General features: G+C 63.9%; 3 protein-coding genes across 5 annotated transcripts; 2 read left to right on the top strand and 1 right to left on the bottom strand.

Annotated features, from left to right (window-relative positions):
- Nucleotides 1-2,723, top strand: B4GALT7 (beta-1,4-galactosyltransferase 7). Its single transcript, XM_030504908.1, has 6 exons — nucleotides 1-121; nucleotides 252-575; nucleotides 1,237-1,462; nucleotides 1,727-1,810; nucleotides 1,986-2,090; nucleotides 2,274-2,723. The coding sequence occupies exons 1-6, from the start codon at nucleotides 75-77 to the stop codon at nucleotides 2,427-2,429; spliced, it is 942 nt and encodes a 313-aa protein (XP_030360768.1). The 5' UTR covers nucleotides 1-74; the 3' UTR covers nucleotides 2,430-2,723.
- Nucleotides 2,724-5,553: 2,830 nt separating this feature from the next.
- N4BP3 (NEDD4 binding protein 3) lies at nucleotides 5,554-12,364 on the top strand. 3 transcript variants are annotated; one of them, XM_030504907.1, is made up of 5 exons: nucleotides 5,554-5,598; nucleotides 9,021-9,464; nucleotides 9,675-10,229; nucleotides 10,450-10,707; nucleotides 10,903-12,364. In XM_030504907.1, exons 2-5 carry the CDS (start codon nucleotides 9,051-9,053, stop codon nucleotides 11,473-11,475), a joined length of 1,800 nt encoding a protein of 599 aa, XP_030360767.1. In that variant the 5' UTR covers nucleotides 5,554-5,598; nucleotides 9,021-9,050; the 3' UTR covers nucleotides 11,476-12,364. The 3 variants fall into 3 exon arrangements, with proteins under 3 accessions (XP_030360767.1, XP_030360764.1, XP_030360766.1); XM_030504904.1 differs by lacking the exon at nucleotides 5,554-5,598 and adding an exon at nucleotides 7,184-7,352; XM_030504906.1 differs by lacking the exon at nucleotides 5,554-5,598 and adding an exon at nucleotides 7,550-7,626.
- A 341-nt stretch (nucleotides 12,365-12,705) lies between these two features.
- On the bottom strand, nucleotides 12,706-14,061 carry NHP2 (NHP2 ribonucleoprotein). The gene is made up of 4 exons (XM_030504909.1): nucleotides 13,854-14,061; nucleotides 13,704-13,773; nucleotides 13,518-13,623; nucleotides 12,706-12,949 (listed from the first exon to the last, which is right to left on the bottom strand). Exons 1-4 carry the CDS (start codon nucleotides 14,002-14,004, stop codon nucleotides 12,824-12,826), a joined length of 453 nt encoding a protein of 150 aa, XP_030360769.1. The 5' UTR covers nucleotides 14,005-14,061; the 3' UTR covers nucleotides 12,706-12,823.
- Between the last annotated feature and the right edge of the window lie 245 nt (nucleotides 14,062-14,306).

Here is a 14,306-nt window from a genome sequence, read left to right on the forward strand (position 1 = left end):
GGGCCGCGTTTCCGGGTGGGAGCGGCGGGAGCAGCCAGCGTGTCCCGCGGCGGCGCCGGGGCCGGGCGAGCGCCATGGGCCCGGCCCGCCGCAGGGCCGCGCTCCGCCTGCGCGGCGGCGGGTGAGCGGGGCGGGGACGGCGGTTCGGGGGTCCCCGGCGGGCGGGGGGGGGGTCCCGGCGGGCGGAGGGTTCCCGGCGGCCGCTGACATCCCCCGGCGTTGTGACCCAGGGCCCCGCTGCCGCCCGGCAGGTTCTCCGTGTTCCCGCTGTTCTTCCTGGCGCTGCTCCTGGGCTTCGCCTCGCTGCTCTGGCTCCAGTTCAGCTGCTCGGGCGAGGGCCCGGCCCCCGGCGGCGGGCAGAGCCGGGGGGCTCCCCGCCAGCCCTGCCCGCCCCCGGCCCCGCTCCCGCCGGTGGAGGACGAGCCGTCGTGGGGTCCCCATCGCCTGGCGCTGCTCGTCCCCTTCCGGGAGCGGTTCGAGGAGCTGCTGACCTTTGTGCCATACATGCACCGATTCCTGAGCACCAAGAGGATTCGCCATCACATCTTCGTCCTCAACCAGGTGGATCATTTCAGGTAGTGTGTCCCCTCGCTGCAATGAGCAAAGGGAGTGAGAGGACCCCTCTCCCAAACTCAGCCCCACCATGAGCACTGAGGGGTCTCCCACTTTGCTCTGGCAGCTTAGAGAAGTGTAGGACCTGGGGCGAGATGCTGTCCGCAAATGTTCTCACTCTAGAGCTTACAGAAAGATAAAGCGGTGTTTTGCTTCTCTCTCCCTAAGCAAGAAGAGAATTATCTACCCCCAGACATGTCATCTTTCTCCCCGGTGTCGCAGGTCTATAGCAGTAAACATCTGGGGATGCTGAAATTCACAGAAACGCCATGGGGTGCTTGGGAACACTATCACTTAGCCCCTGCTCACCATTTGGTACCTGCCTGCAGCCCCAGCGTGTGCTGTGGAGCTCCCCAGCTGGCCTTGGGCAGAATGGAGCTTGCTATAGCCCCCTGTGGTCTGCAGTGGTCAAACCTCTGCGTGTCACCATCGGGCTTAGCGTAAGCCTCAGGACAGGCAGCCGAGGCACCCACCGCTGTGGAGGCAGGCAACACTGTGTTTGTGTCCCATTTGAGGACCAGTTGGGTCCTGGGACCAGGACATTTAGCACTGAGGAGCATGGGAGAGGAACATGAAGGGACAGTGTCCACTGTGCGTGGCGCCAAGAGTCCCTGTCTGCGGCAGGTTTAACAGGGCGTCCCTGATTAACGTGGGCTTCCTGGAGAGCGGCAACGACACCGACTACATTGCAATGCACGACGTTGATCTGCTGCCCCTCAACGAGCAGCTGGACTACAGCTTCCCAGAGGCAGGACCCTTCCACGTGGCATCCCCGGAGCTGCACCCGCTCTATCACTATAAGACCTATGTGGGTGGTATCCTGCTGCTCACCAAGCAGCACTACGAGATGGTGAGTGTACGGGTAGGATGTTCTGGCCAGTTTGGGGCAAGGACGATGAGGTTGTCTTGATGAACAGTCGTGCATGTTGTGTTCCATGCTTGGGAAGTGGGGGGAAAGGAGTTTAAAAGCTTTGGGGACAGAACCTGTGGTGTGAGCTGGTTAGGGGCAAGGGCTGGGAGGCTGCACTGGTGCTCAGAGCTTGTGATGCTGGTGTCTGCTCCTTTGTGGTGCATGGACCGGACCTTGGCCAGTATGGTGCCCCTCTCATTCCAGTGCAATGGCATGTCCAACCGCTTCTGGGGCTGGGGACGGGAGGACGATGAGTTTTATCGACGTATCAAAGGAGCTGGTCTCCAGGTAAGGGGTACACTGTGGCCTCCTAGGTTGAAATTGCCTTTCTCCTTGTCTCCCCACCTGGTCCCCAGCTGCCCAGGTAGAGACTTGGGAAAGGCAGCCCTTCTGCTCTCCCCGCTCCAGTAGCAGGCACAGCAAGTTTTCCAGTAGCTTTACAGAAGCTTTGCTCTCCTTCCAGGTTCGCCGTCCTTCTGGAATCACAACTGGATATGAGACTTTCCAGCACCTGCATGACGCAGCCTGGAGGAAGAGAGACCAGAAGCGCATCGCTGCACAGAAGCAGGTGAGACCTGAGACCTTCGTCTGGTCGAGGGGAACCACGGGAGATGCAGGTTGTGATCACTGTGTGCTCTTTGCTCTACTTGCACATGTCCTCCCCTGCCAGCTCTGTGCTCCCACCCTGGGCCCTGGGTCTTCCTCCTTTGCTGGAAGCCAGTGTGGGCTGAATGGTCTCTCTCTTCCTCAGGAACAGTTTAAGATGGATCGGAAGGGAGGCCTGAACAACGTGAGGTACCGAATCGAGTCACGGACAGCTCTGAGTGTGGCAGGAGCCCCTTGCACCGTCCTTAATGTCTTGCTGGACTGTGACACAAACGAGACCCCTTGGTGCACGTTTGGCTGAGCCAGTTGTGTCATTGTGCTTGAGCCGAGATGCCAGGGCTGCTGCTGAGCTGCTTGGAGCAGGCAGGATCTTTGCAGTGGCCGATCGTGGCGGTGCTGGCGAGATGCAGAGGAACAGAAAAGGCCAAGAACCAGGCTTTGCTGGGACCAACAGAAGAGGCTGAGAGTGGGACTCGGTGCCATCGCTGTGGACACTGGTGCTGCCTCCCAGGGCAGGAGCAGGAGGCTGTTTTCCTGCTCTGGACATGGCTGAGCTGCCACCCAGCTCAGAGGACAATAAAGAACTATCAGGGCACCTGTGTGTTGTGAGTGCCCTGGGCTGTGGCCGTGCTGCTGCTTTTTCCTGCTCCCTTCACCTTACTGGTTTCAGCGCACCCATTTCTGGTTTGGCCCCAGCTACACTCTGGCCAGACAGGCAAGCTCTGGTTTGGAGGCCAACCCGGTCCAAAACGGGCTCCAAGTGAGGTGGTGCCTGTGTTTCAGCTGCCAGGTACCCCCAGGGCTGTGCTGTGGTCACTTCATTGCAGGAAGTGGTTGGGCCGGGCCCCAAGCCCCAGCGTCCACAGCTCTGCTTGATGTCACAGTTGAGGTAGCCCAGGACTTCTCTCTGTGAAGTGAGGAGAGCTCTGGCTGAGCTGCTCTCTTCCTTGCCTGCCTTCTGTGGCATGTGCTGCCTCAGCCTTTTTGGGGATATTGGAGAACCTGGTGTCCCCCCAGAAGTGCTGTGGGAAACTGGATCTGCTCTGGCTCTGTATGAGGAGCCCTCGGAAGGGGTGGCTGCCAGGCTTACCACAGTGCTGATAGAGATGGGGTGATGGCACGGGTGAAGGGCAGGAATTAGGATGGCTGCCCCTGAGCCACCTGAAAAGGGGAACAAGAACTTCTCTGGATGAGGCAAGAACTGGGATGCTCCCTCAGAGGTGGGAACAGGGGTTTGGGTTGATGAGAGAGAGAGGCAAGGCTGCATGGGGCCCAGGCTGCAGATCTCACCCACTTGCTCTTGCTGCCAGGCTGGTTTCTCCCATGTCATGGCAGGACAAGGGCCTGGGCTGCCCCTTCTAGCAGGGCTGGGGCGTATTTACTTGCTGAGGGTATCAAATGCTGGTCCCCCACTGGTGGCAGGGCCCGCGAGGGCTCTGCTGTGGGCTTAAGCACCCACTGGGGATGTGGCTTGTCTGGGTCAGTGAGTGGGTCGGAGAAGGTGCCTGGGGAAAAGGCTGTGTCAGCCTTGGGGTGCTGGTGGGCAGGAGGTGGCTGGGCAGATGCACCCTGCAAACTCTGGGTCCCTGACCTGCTGCTGCCAGAGCAAGAGCAGCCGTGGGAGGTGGCAGAAGCGCTGCTGCTGCGTGCTGGGAGAGTGCCCTGGGGCAGGAGACACGAGGAGGAGGCGAAGAAGAGGAGGTGAGTGTCCTCTTGTGGCTGCTGGGAACAAGCTGCAGCGCCAGACCCAAGCAGTGGGAAAGCCGGGAAAGTCCCAATGGGTGAGGAAGGGCACTGGGTGCTGGCAGTTATTTGGGGTTGGTAGAAATCAGCCACACCAGCACCTTTTGCTGGGAAGTGGGATGCGTAGAGCTGGGAGGGAGGGATGCGGGAGGCCACATACCCTGCTCAGGACCCAGCTCAAGCCCCATGTAGGAGCAGCAGGCATGGAGCAGCACCTGGTCCATGCCCACTCGTGGTGGGAGCAAACAGGCGCTGTGACCTCCAGGATGCTTCTACTCACCCTGACCTGCTGAGGGTGGCAGAAATGCCCACCAGCTCTCAAAAGACGCTCCTGCCAGCACTGGACTCCTCTCCTTTATCACCAGTCTAGCCTGGCCACCTCCTTGGGCTGCTGGGTGAAATGGTGCTGTGCTGCTCCACAGGGGAGGGTGCTGGGCTGGCTCACAGATGGTGCCATGTGCTGGCTCTGGGGTCTTGGCATGCGTTTGGGGTTCTACTGCCTCCTCAAACTGGGCAGACCCAGCCGAGCAGCTGGTACCCCTCTGTTCAGCCCTGTCTCCAGCGCTGGCACCAGGCCCTCCGCATTTCCTGGCCCCTTCCACCCTCATCCCCTGCCTGGCACTTCCTGGAGCAGTTGCTTTGCCGGGTGCCTGCAGATGTCCCCAGACAGAAGCTGTTGCCATCCCAGGAAGACAAGCGGCCCCAGGGACGTGGCACCTCCGGCAAGGAGCATTGGGATAAGAGAGGCAAAAGCATCAGAGCCAAGCGTGGGGGTTGTGTACTGCATAAGGGCAGAAGGATGAGAGATGAACGTCTGGAGAGATCTGGTGCTGTCTGCTCTCCATGCTGCTCTGGAGCTGGGTGAGGAGTCCGGAGTCCTGTGGACTGGGGTGTGAGAGGAACTGCCTCCTGATGAAGGCATCGAGGTCATGGTGGTAAGGATCAGGCTGTGCTGCTTTGCATCATCCAAGGTGCAGGCAGGCCCAGCCTCGGGGGATGGCCTTGCCCCAGGGTGAGGACATGCTGGGGACGCGCTACCAAAGAGCTCCCAACAACAGCCTCTCCAGCCCAGAAGCCTCAGAGGAGCAGTGCTATCTGGCACGAAGATTGCAGATCGGCTTGGACACACAGTGCATGGCTCCAGAGGTGCTCCCAGGACCCATCATGTCCCTCAATGTGGTCAGATGGAGGGAGATGTTGGTCCAGCATCTCCACCATGCAGGCTTTGGATTTGACCACCTGTATGGCAGCCACTTACTGGCACCTGAACCGCAGCCAGGGCTGGCGGAGGCAGATCAAAGTATTTATCTGCACCATTCAAAATAGATGACACAGTTTCAGGCAGGTTTCATGAAGACGTCGATGTGCAGAAACAAGGAGCATATGTGCCCCTCGCACTTCGCTCAGCGCTAAAGGCTCCTCTCCTGCTGCCTGGCAGCTATTTCTCAGCTCTGCTCGCAGCCCCCTCATCCTCTGGTTGCTTTTGTGGAAAAGGCACTGTGCTGGAGACCCGGCTTCCTTTTATAGCTCTGAATGTGACTCCGAGGTCGCTCAGCTCCATTTCACCCCCCCACGCACTTCAGTATTAGCAATAGCCCAGCGGGAGAGGATGAGGTTTTTCCCCATCGCCTTTCTGCAGATGGATAACACCCTGCCTGCTGTCCCAGGAGCCCCATGGTGCCGAGCTGGAGGCCTCCTGGTGTTCCCATGCTCTCAGCAACCCTGAGGTGGGGGTCAAGGTACACAGGTGCAGAGAGATCCCACAGAGTTCCAGACCTGCCCCTTTGTGCCTCCCCTTCTGTGGCTCAAATTGCCATCAGTGAGGCTGCGGGGGGGCTGCTGCGATCAGTTGGCTTTTATTGCCAGATTGCTTGAACAGAATGGTTCCCAGAGCTGTTTGCTGGCTGCCACATGAACTTCTTGTAGTATCATGATGTGGAGGGACTGGAGGGTGAAGGAGCAGGGAGAAGGGGCTGGGGAAAAGCCAATGGGTGGCAGGAGCATCTCAGCATCCCTGGCTGTTGGAATGTCCCAGGCAGGGATGAGCCCTGGGGCCCTGTGGGAGCTGCCAACGCAGGGAGACGTGCGGGGGGAATGCAGCCCACAGTGGAGACAGGAAACGGGGCAGACAGGAGGGAGTGAGGGGTGCGGCTGTGACCAGCAGCCGCTGAAGTCAGCCCGGCATCACTCTGCCCAATCCAACCCTGGAGGGGTGCTGTTAACATGCCTCTGCAGCATGTGCCTGTTCCCACGGGCTGCCGGGGTGCCTCGTTCATAGCTGAGCTCTGGAGCTCAGCCTGATGCCAGCGGGTTGGGAAATGGCACCATTGCAATGGGTCCCCCGATTCAAAAGCCACATGCTGCCACTCCAGTGTGTGGCTGGGCAGTGAAAACGGGCTGTGGGGAACACGGAGGCTGGGATGCAGGGAGCGGGTGCAATGCCTTGGCACCGCACCAAGGATAATGTGAGCGTGTGAGCAGGGCCCGGGCACAGTGTGTGTGTGTGGGTGAGCACTGGCAGCACAGAGAGGACTCTGGTGTGTGGTGGGGGAGCTGGCACCGCAGGGGTGCTGGTGCATGCTGGAGGCACGGGTCCCGTACTCAGGCTGGGGATAGAGTGGGTGCGATCCTTGCCCAGGGAGAGACGGGCACCGTGCGGGGCTGCTGCAGGTGTCCTGCTCTTCCAGGAGGCTGAATGCCCAGTGACCAGCTCTGCCCCGTGCCGGCATTCCCTGATCCCTGTGCCTGGCACGCTGCAGTGGTGCCGAGTGACGAAACCAGCTCCCGGCCAGGACGTGGCAGGATTGATTCAGAGGGATGAAGCGTGTCGTGTCTCACCGGCACCAGGCCAGGCGCTGGGGCGGGTGGCAGCCCCACAGCAGTTACTCCATGCCTCCATGGCATGCCACGGCCCGTGGATAGAGCTGTGGCACCTCCGGCGGATCCTGCCCACCCCCTGGGTGCTGTGTTGGGGGCACACGGCGCTGTCCTGCAAGAGGAGGGTGCAGAGAGTGCCCCGCAGGACCCATCTCCTCTCTGCAGGGACTTAGCGCAGCCGTCGAGGCTGATCAAAATGCTTCTCCCCTACCCCGGCAGCCCAGGGGAGGGTGAAACGGCCTGCTCCCCCCGCCACGGTGATGGCCATCGGGGGTCGGCTGGAGCTGCTGCTGTCGGTCCCGGGGCTGTACCCGAGTGGGTTGCACGGGGTTCAGCTCAAGGGTGCTCGGCGCCGCACGCAGCCAGCCCGCCCCGGACACCGCCCTGACCCACCCCGTCGGTGGGCACGGCCGGCCCGTCCCCTTTCCTCCTCTTCCTCCTCCCGCCCCTTCCCGCACCGCCGCCGCCGCCCGCCTCCGTGCCGCGATTTGCCGGTGCCGGCTCCGCCCGCTGCCCGCGCGGCCGCGGCCGAGGGGCGCGTTCAAACACGGCGAGGGAAGGAGCGGCGAGAGGAGGCGAGCGGGATCGCAGCGCCGCCGGCATGGTGAGTGCGGGCCCGGTGAGCCCCGGTGTGCCTCCGCCACCCCGGAGAACCCCGGTGCGCTCCGGTGCTCTCCGCCGTGCGGGGCTTTGTCCCGGGCTGCAGCGCCCTCGGCCGGGCCAGGCCCCGGGGACCGACCTCCCCCTCCGCCTTCTCCGTGCCGGAAATTCCGGCCGGGCTCGGTGGAGGCTGCGGAGAGGTGCAGGGGGGGCTGCGGCGAGGCGGGCGCGGGAACCCCGCAGCCCCCCCGGTTCCCGCCCGGAGGCGATGGGAGAAGGTTTGTGGCCAGCTCCTGCCCGGGCAAGGCTCGACGGGGGCACGGCTGGGGTTGGGACCAGATCTCATCTGCCACCCCGGGAAGGAGCCAGGCTGGCCGGACCGGTGTTTTGCCGCCTAGGGGGTGACACCCTTCCCGCCGCAGGCAGGACACCTTCGGGCTCCCGCGGCGTTTCCCAAACCTCCCACAACCTGACCTACTTCCTCGGCCGCCTGTGCCGGGAGGAGCTGCTGTGGGGCTCACCCGGTGCTAAGGGCTGGATGCTATGAGCTTCCCCCCAGCGGGGACATTCCTGTGCCCCATGCCTGTGCACCGCAGGGAGCCTGGACCCTTCCAGCAGGGTCCATCCCTGATGCCCTTCATGGGATGCCGATGCCCGGCGCAGGTGCTGGGCTCGCAGAGGGAGGTGACAGCGCAGGCCGGGAGCTGTCAGACAGGTTTGTGCGTGGCAGCAATTAAAAGCGGGGTGTTTGTTTACCCGCGTGTGGTGCTGAGAACCAGGGCAGCTTCCTGGGTGTAACCCGGCCTGCGAGCCCTCGGCGAGCCTGGGAGCCACGGGGGGCGGGGGGGTTCTGCCTCATCCCTGCCATGCTCACAGTGTCCCCTCCACCGGGGCTACCCGTGAAGGGCTGTGAGGGCCATTGTCCCCCTGCAAGGGGGGGGAGCCGAGGCCGAAGTCATCCATGCATCCTTCCTCCCCCGGCCACCTGCGCAGGAAGCTGCATTGTCCTGTCTGCTTCCTGCCCCTTCCCGCCGCCCTCCCACCGTGTCCGGCCATGGGGTCCCCAGCACGCACGCAGCAGCTGGGCTACGGCCGCCTCATCCCTGCCTGGTGTTGGGGTGGGAGCACCTGCAGGTGGAGTGGGGCCATGGGGAAGGTTTGGGAGCTTGCCCTCTGTGGTGCATGAGCCTGTGCTGTGCGGGAAGTGTTCCTGTGGGGCGGGAGAGCTGCGTGCCCCTGCACGCGCTGGGGAGGCCAGGCTGGGTCTGGCCCCAGGGTCATTGTGGGGAGGTCTCCGGGGGGTATCCGGGCGCTGAGGTCCCTGTGGGGTGTCTCGGTGCTGTGGGGCCGGGGCTGGCGCCAGGCCCGGGCGGGTGCTGCCGGCTCCCAAACTCGCCTGGGCGGCAGGTGCCTGTTCTGGTGGCGGCCCCGTCCGCAGGCGGGAGGTGGGGCTGGGTGTGGGAGGGAAGCGCTCCGACATGGGGGGGCATCAGGGGGGAGCCCCTGCCCCGGTGTGTGCTGTGCACCAGCACCCTGCTCACCCGGGTCCCCCAGGACCTGGCAGGTCCCTCCCAGCACTGGGTTGGTCCTTGGTGCCAGTTGGGAAAGGGGGTGCCGGGGTGTTCGATGTCCCGGCCTCCCGGCATTGCTGACTTTGTCTCTCCTTCGGCAGTGCTGGTACTGGGCTTTTCTCTAATTCTCCATGGCAGCAGCACAGGGTCCTGTGACCTGTGAGCCCGACACCCGCATCCTCAGCACCTACCTCTCCTCGGAGCCCGTCGGTGTCATTGGCAGCATGGGCAGCGTGGGCAGCCTGGTGGAGAAGCAGGATCTGTCCCCCCTGGAGCTGCGGGCCCCGATGGGGGGCTCACGGGGGCTTCGGCAGCCTGATGGCTTGCTGCGGAAGGGGCCGAGCCAGCGGGAGCTCTTTGGCTACCTGCATGGGGCCAAGAAGGAGACGCGGTCGGAGCGGAAGCACCAGACGTCGAGCGCCTGCTACAAGCGGGACTATGAGAGTGACCGCGAGAACCGGTCCCCCGAGCGCTGCTCCCGGGAGCATCACCGTGGGGCCGACTTCTCCAAGAGCTCCCTGCCTGAGAGGGGCCGATTCGACAAGGTGAGGCTGTGGGCGCCATGCCAGGCCCTGAAATAAGCCTTGTTCTGCGGGAGGATGGGGCTGGAGCAGAATGGTCTGTGCCCTGGATGGGATGTGGGGATTTGAGGAGGTCCAGGGATAACGGGGTGGGAGTGAGCAGGTTCTCCCTGGTTCTGGGCACTCGTGTGTGCTGGTGGGCGCTGTTGGGCTGACCCCGCTCTCGTTTTTCAGTGCCGTATCAGGCCCTCGGCCTTCAAAGCAGTGGCTGGCAAGGGGCTGGTCTCCATGCAGGGCCTATCCTCATCCAAGGGGCAGAAGCTGTCCAAGAGCAATGGGAGCCTGCACACGCTGCTGTCGCAGAGCAGCACAGCAGCCTCACAGCACGGCCCACTCCGCACCCACCTGCTCCATGCCATCAGCCTGGATGAGGCCTCCGACTCCAGCCACAACTCCATCCAGAGCTTCCCTTCCTACGGCTCCCGCCTCAAGCCTGCCCAGAGCCAGTTCAGCGCCTCCATGGGCCACATCAACCACATTGGGGGCTCCTTGGACAGGGTTTCCCGGAGCCCCAGGGACCCCCTGGTCTCTGAGAAGGTGCCCCTGTCCTGCAAAAGCATGGCCACGCTGAGCCGGCTGCAGAGCCCCGGCGAGCCCCCGCCGCCCTACGAGTTCACCTACTCGCTGGAGGATGCGGTGAAGCAGCTGGAGGACCGGCTGCAGGAGACAGGAGGAGAGCTGCGGCAGCTCAAGAGGAGCCTTAGCGAGACCGAAGACCCCTTCACGCAGGTGAGCCGTGGGGCTGTGCTGGGTGCCCTGGGTGGGGGTTTGGGGCAGCGGTGTCTGGGTGGAAGGTGAGGTGAAGGAGCTGGTGTCCTGCCATGGCAGGGGGATGGAATATCTGAGCACGGGAGGACCTAACATCATGGGACCTTCTGGGATCCCTGCCTGGGGCTGCCCCGCACAGCGCAGGCTGTGGACCCTCACCAGCATCGACCTATGTTGGCAGGCGTTTGAGGACAAGCAGCGGCTGTGGCTGGACGAGCTGGAGGATCTGAAGCAGATGTACATGGCGCGGCTGCAGCAGGTGACGCAGCAGGCGCAGCGCGGGCAGCGGGCGCTGCAGCTGCAGCTCTACAAGGCGCAGCAGGAGAAGAAGCGGCTGCAGGAGGAGCTGAGCATGCAGCAGTGCCAGTGTGAGGAGTCCAAGCTCCGGCAGCCACAGGGTGAGCGCGTCAGCCCCAAGCTGGAGGAGACCAAGTGGGAGGTGAGTCCCCTTCCTTTTGCGCCCTCCTGGTCGTGGCGTTAGGATGGGTGCAGCAGTTCTGTGTTCTGGTGTCATTCGTGACCATGGGATGGGGACAAGCCAGGTATGATGCTTGTGGTCTCTCAGGGCTGCTGTGGTGACAGCCCAGGGTCCTGCTCCCCGAGCCCATCCTCACTGCTCACCCATGCCCTGCAGGTGTGCCAGAAGGCAGCAGAGATCTCCCTGCTGAAGCAGCAGCTCCGGGACACCCAGGAGGAGATGGCCCAGAAGCTGGGTGAGATCTTCAGCCTGAAGACGCAGCTGCGGGAGGCCAAGGCAGAGGTCCAGGCCAGGGACTCCCAGCTGGCACAACTGGCAGACTCCTTCCAGAGCGCCCCGGAGCCCAGCGCCTCGCTGCCGCTGGGTGATGATCCCATGCCATCGTGCCAGGACTTCCCTGGCTGCGAAACTGATGACTCCAAGTGCCGGGGCCTTCACAGCGACACGACAGAGCCCCTGGAGCGTCAGGTGGAGTGGCTGTGGGCAGAGCTGCTGCGGGAGCGGCGCCAGGGCCAGCTGCAGGCTGTGAACTTTGAGCTGGAGAGGAAAACCTGGCAGGAGGAGAAGGAGAAGGTGCTGCGGTACCAGCGAGAGCTCCAGGCCAGCTACATGGAGATGTACCACCGGAGCCAGGCGCTGGAGCGGGAGCTGCGGCAGCTGCGGTCAGAGCCCAGGGATCTCGGGGCCGACTCGCCATGGATCGAGCGCGTGGAGTCCTCGAAGATCTGAGCGGTGGGATGCTGGCGGGACTGTGACGGGGGAAGGTCTTTTGCTGCTGCAACAGGACGATCTCAGGGTCTGCACAAGGACCGGCCACTCGGCGCTGCCCTGGGGTGAAGGACTGTTTTTGACAAGGGAGCTTTTCCTTCTTGCAGTGCTTCAGGCCCTTCTGGGGGTGTCTCTGGAGATGGGGGGGGGTCATCTGTTCCAGGGGGTCTTGCATGTGCCCCGTGCCCTGACTCCAGGAGCGTTTGCCCTGTGCTTCCTTCTGCCATGGGGGCAGAAACCAAGCGCCCTGTGAGACATTCCCTGTCCCTCCTGCTCTGCGCCCCTTGTTCCCTACAACCCATAACTTAATATCTTGCTAACGAGAGGCTCAACGCTGTGTCCCCAACCCCACTGCCTCGCTGTGAGGGTTCCACTGCTCACAGTGGCTGCCTTGTCAGCAGGGTCCTGGTGCCAGCAGTGCCCTGTGCCTGCAACTGGCTGCTTGTGCCATTGGGAAAGCAGAGGAGGAAAACCTGAAAGTGCTGGTACTGCTGGGAGGGGTGGCAGCTGCTCCAGCACCTCAGCTGGTGCTTTCCATGTCACCAGTGCTGGGGCTGCTCTGCAATGGAGGGTGGTTAATGCAACTTCCCCGCAGGAATCCCTGCAGCTGAGAGGGGCGAGTGCCTTGTGTGAGGGCGGGGGGAACCCACTGCCCTGCCACACTGTGAGGCGGGTGGGGGGCGTGTGGGCAGGGGGCTGGGATGCTGCCCGAGCTCGGGAACCCCCACATCGCCCCTCCCAGGGTGGCTGATGAGGGGAGCCCTGCTCTGAGCCTGTAACCGCGGAGCCAGGGGCCGGCCGGGCCCAGCTCTCCTCGGCCTTTCCTGCAATAAACCCGATTTCATTCTGGCGTCTGCCCTTGCTTCTCTCTGGCGCGGCGGCGGGGGCTGGGGCCTGCAGTGCTCGGGGAGGGGCTGCCGGGGAGCCGCCAGGCCGGGAGGCGGCGGCCCGGGGCTGGCGGTACGACCAGTCGGGGCGTTCACCGGCGGTGAGTCACGGCCGGGCCGTGGCCTGCGCGACCGGCTGGGCCCGGCGGGGGCGGGCAGACAGGCCTCGTCCCTCTCCACCGGGATGGTTTGACCCAGCCAGACCCCCCCCCCCACCGCGCAATGGGCTGCCCCTCATGGCTCAACCGGACGCCCCCTGGCGGCTCGGCGGCCCCCCCCGTAACAGAGTGCTGGGACCGCATCCTACAAACCCCACAAATAGCCTTTATTCACCCCCAAAACGCTCACCACCCCCCGTCAACGCCCGCAGCCGCCTCCCCAGAAAAGGGGGGGCTCGGAGCTGCACAACCCGCCCCGGCTCTTCACAGAGGGAGGGGAAGAGCCTCCACCTCCTCCAGGCACTCATCGTAGGTCTCCTGGTACTCCTCGTGTGGCTTGATCATGATCACGCAGGTCGGGCGCTTCGAGCCGGCTGCGGCCCCCAGGTCCTGCGGGACAGAGAGGCTGTGAGGGGCTGATGGGTATCAGGACCCCCGCCAAGGCAAGGCTCAGCCCACGACTAACACACTTCACACCCTGGTCCAATGCAAGGAAGAAGCCTGCCAGCTCCTCTGGGCTCCTGCTGGGCTCAAGAACCATTTTTCCAGCTCATCTCCTGCATCCTGGAATGTGGCATGGGGCTGGACCTGCCACAGGTGCCATACTCCTTCCCCAGCACGGGAGCCAGGGGCTGTGGAGCTGCCTGCACTAGGGACAACGTCCTAAAGGCCCCCGTAGCCTCCCGCCTACGGGGGAAGCATGTTCCACTACCCCTTCCCAGGAATGTCCATCATCCACTGGGCCAGTGCCTGTTTCTGGGAGCAGGCAGGTCCCAGATCACAACTAAAGGGGAAAATGGGTCCCAGAGCTCCTGTCCCTGGAGGCTGCAGGGACACGATCACAGCAAACGGCTCTCTGGTCCCATGGTGGAACAGTCCCGTGCCCTGGCGACGGACGAGCATCAATCTGCGCCTCCCCGGGAAGCCTCCTCCCGGCTGCACAGCCCCAGACCCTTACCGACTTGGAGGGGACATATGCGTAGGGGAGGCTCCTGTCCTCGCACATGATGGGGATGTGGCAGTACACATCGATAGGCTGCGTGTCGCCCGCCAGCACCGTGATCCTGCGGAGAAAGCCCGTGTCAGTCGCCGCGCCGGGGCAGCGAGGCCAAGCCGGGGCAGCGGGGTCGGGCACAGCGCTTACCCCTTCTCCCCCTTGTTGATGAACTTCTGGACCTCCTTCACACCGCGACGGATCTGCTTCTGCTTGGCCGCTGCAAGAGAATCACACCGTGAAGGGGGCTGTGCCGCCACGGCCCGGTCCCACCCCGCCATGCGCCGGTGCCGGCCAGACCTTTCCTGATGCACTTGTAGAGCTTGCGCGTCAGCTTGCGGGAGGCGAGCGGCCGGGCGATGGGGTTCAGGAAGTCGAGCTGCTCCCGGTACGAGCGCTCGGGCGTCCCCTCCGCCTCCGCCGCGGCCTCCGCCTGCTTCTCCCGCGCCATGGCCGCGCGCTTCCGCTACCGGAGCACGCCCGGCACGGCACAGCAGGTGTGATTGACAGCTCCACACCGCTCCGCCAGCCAATCGGCAGCTCCTGATGCACCGCCCGCCCACCGCGCCAGCCAATGGCGAGCGGCGCCTTCCCAGCCCCGCGGCCGCCGCGCCGAGCTCCCCGCGCTCCCTCCCCGGCTCCCCTCCCGTTCCCCCGCCGGACTTGTCGGAGACGCGGGGACACAGTTTCAACACGGGCCTTTTACTGGGCTGCGGTGCCCTCACGGCCTGAGGCAACGCGGTGCGGCAGCAC

Source organism: Strigops habroptila, chromosome 12, assembly GCF_004027225.2.
Source record: "Strigops habroptila isolate Jane chromosome 12, bStrHab1.2.pri, whole genome shotgun sequence".
NCBI lineage: Eukaryota > Metazoa > Chordata > Aves > Psittaciformes > Psittacidae > Strigops > Strigops habroptila.

What these genes read in the sequence shown, in the direction of transcription:
- B4GALT7 (XM_030504908.1), top strand. Translation starts at nt 75, where the DNA reads ATGGGCCCGGCCCGCCGCAGGGCCGCGCTCCGCCTGCGCGGCGGCGG. An exon ending in CCAAGCAGCACTACGAGATG is followed by an intron (nt 1,463 to 1,726) that starts GTGAGTGTACGG and finishes CTCTCATTCCAG; the next exon opens with TGCAATGGCATGTCCAACCG. An exon ending in TCAAAGGAGCTGGTCTCCAG is followed by an intron (nt 1,811 to 1,985) that starts GTAAGGGGTACA and finishes CTCTCCTTCCAG; the next exon opens with GTTCGCCGTCCTTCTGGAAT.
- N4BP3 (XM_030504907.1), top strand. Translation starts at nt 9,051, where the DNA reads ATGGCAGCAGCACAGGGTCCTGTGACCTGTGAGCCCGACACCCGCATC. An exon ending in AGAGGGGCCGATTCGACAAG is followed by an intron (nt 9,465 to 9,674) that starts GTGAGGCTGTGG and finishes CTCGTTTTTCAG; the next exon opens with TGCCGTATCAGGCCCTCGGC. An exon ending in CCGAAGACCCCTTCACGCAG is followed by an intron (nt 10,230 to 10,449) that starts GTGAGCCGTGGG and finishes CTATGTTGGCAG; the next exon opens with GCGTTTGAGGACAAGCAGCG.
- NHP2 (XM_030504909.1), bottom strand. Translation starts at nt 14,004, where the DNA reads ATGGCGCGGGAGAAGCAGGCGGAGGCCGCGGCGGAGGCGGAGGGGACG. An exon ending in CTACAAGTGCATCAGGAAAG is followed by an intron (nt 13,774 to 13,853) that starts GTCTGGCCGGCA and finishes ATTCTCTTGCAG; the next exon opens with CGGCCAAGCAGAAGCAGATC. An exon ending in CATATGTCCCCTCCAAGTCG is followed by an intron (nt 12,950 to 13,517) that starts GTAAGGGTCTGG and finishes TCTGTCCCGCAG; the next exon opens with GACCTGGGGGCCGCAGCCGG.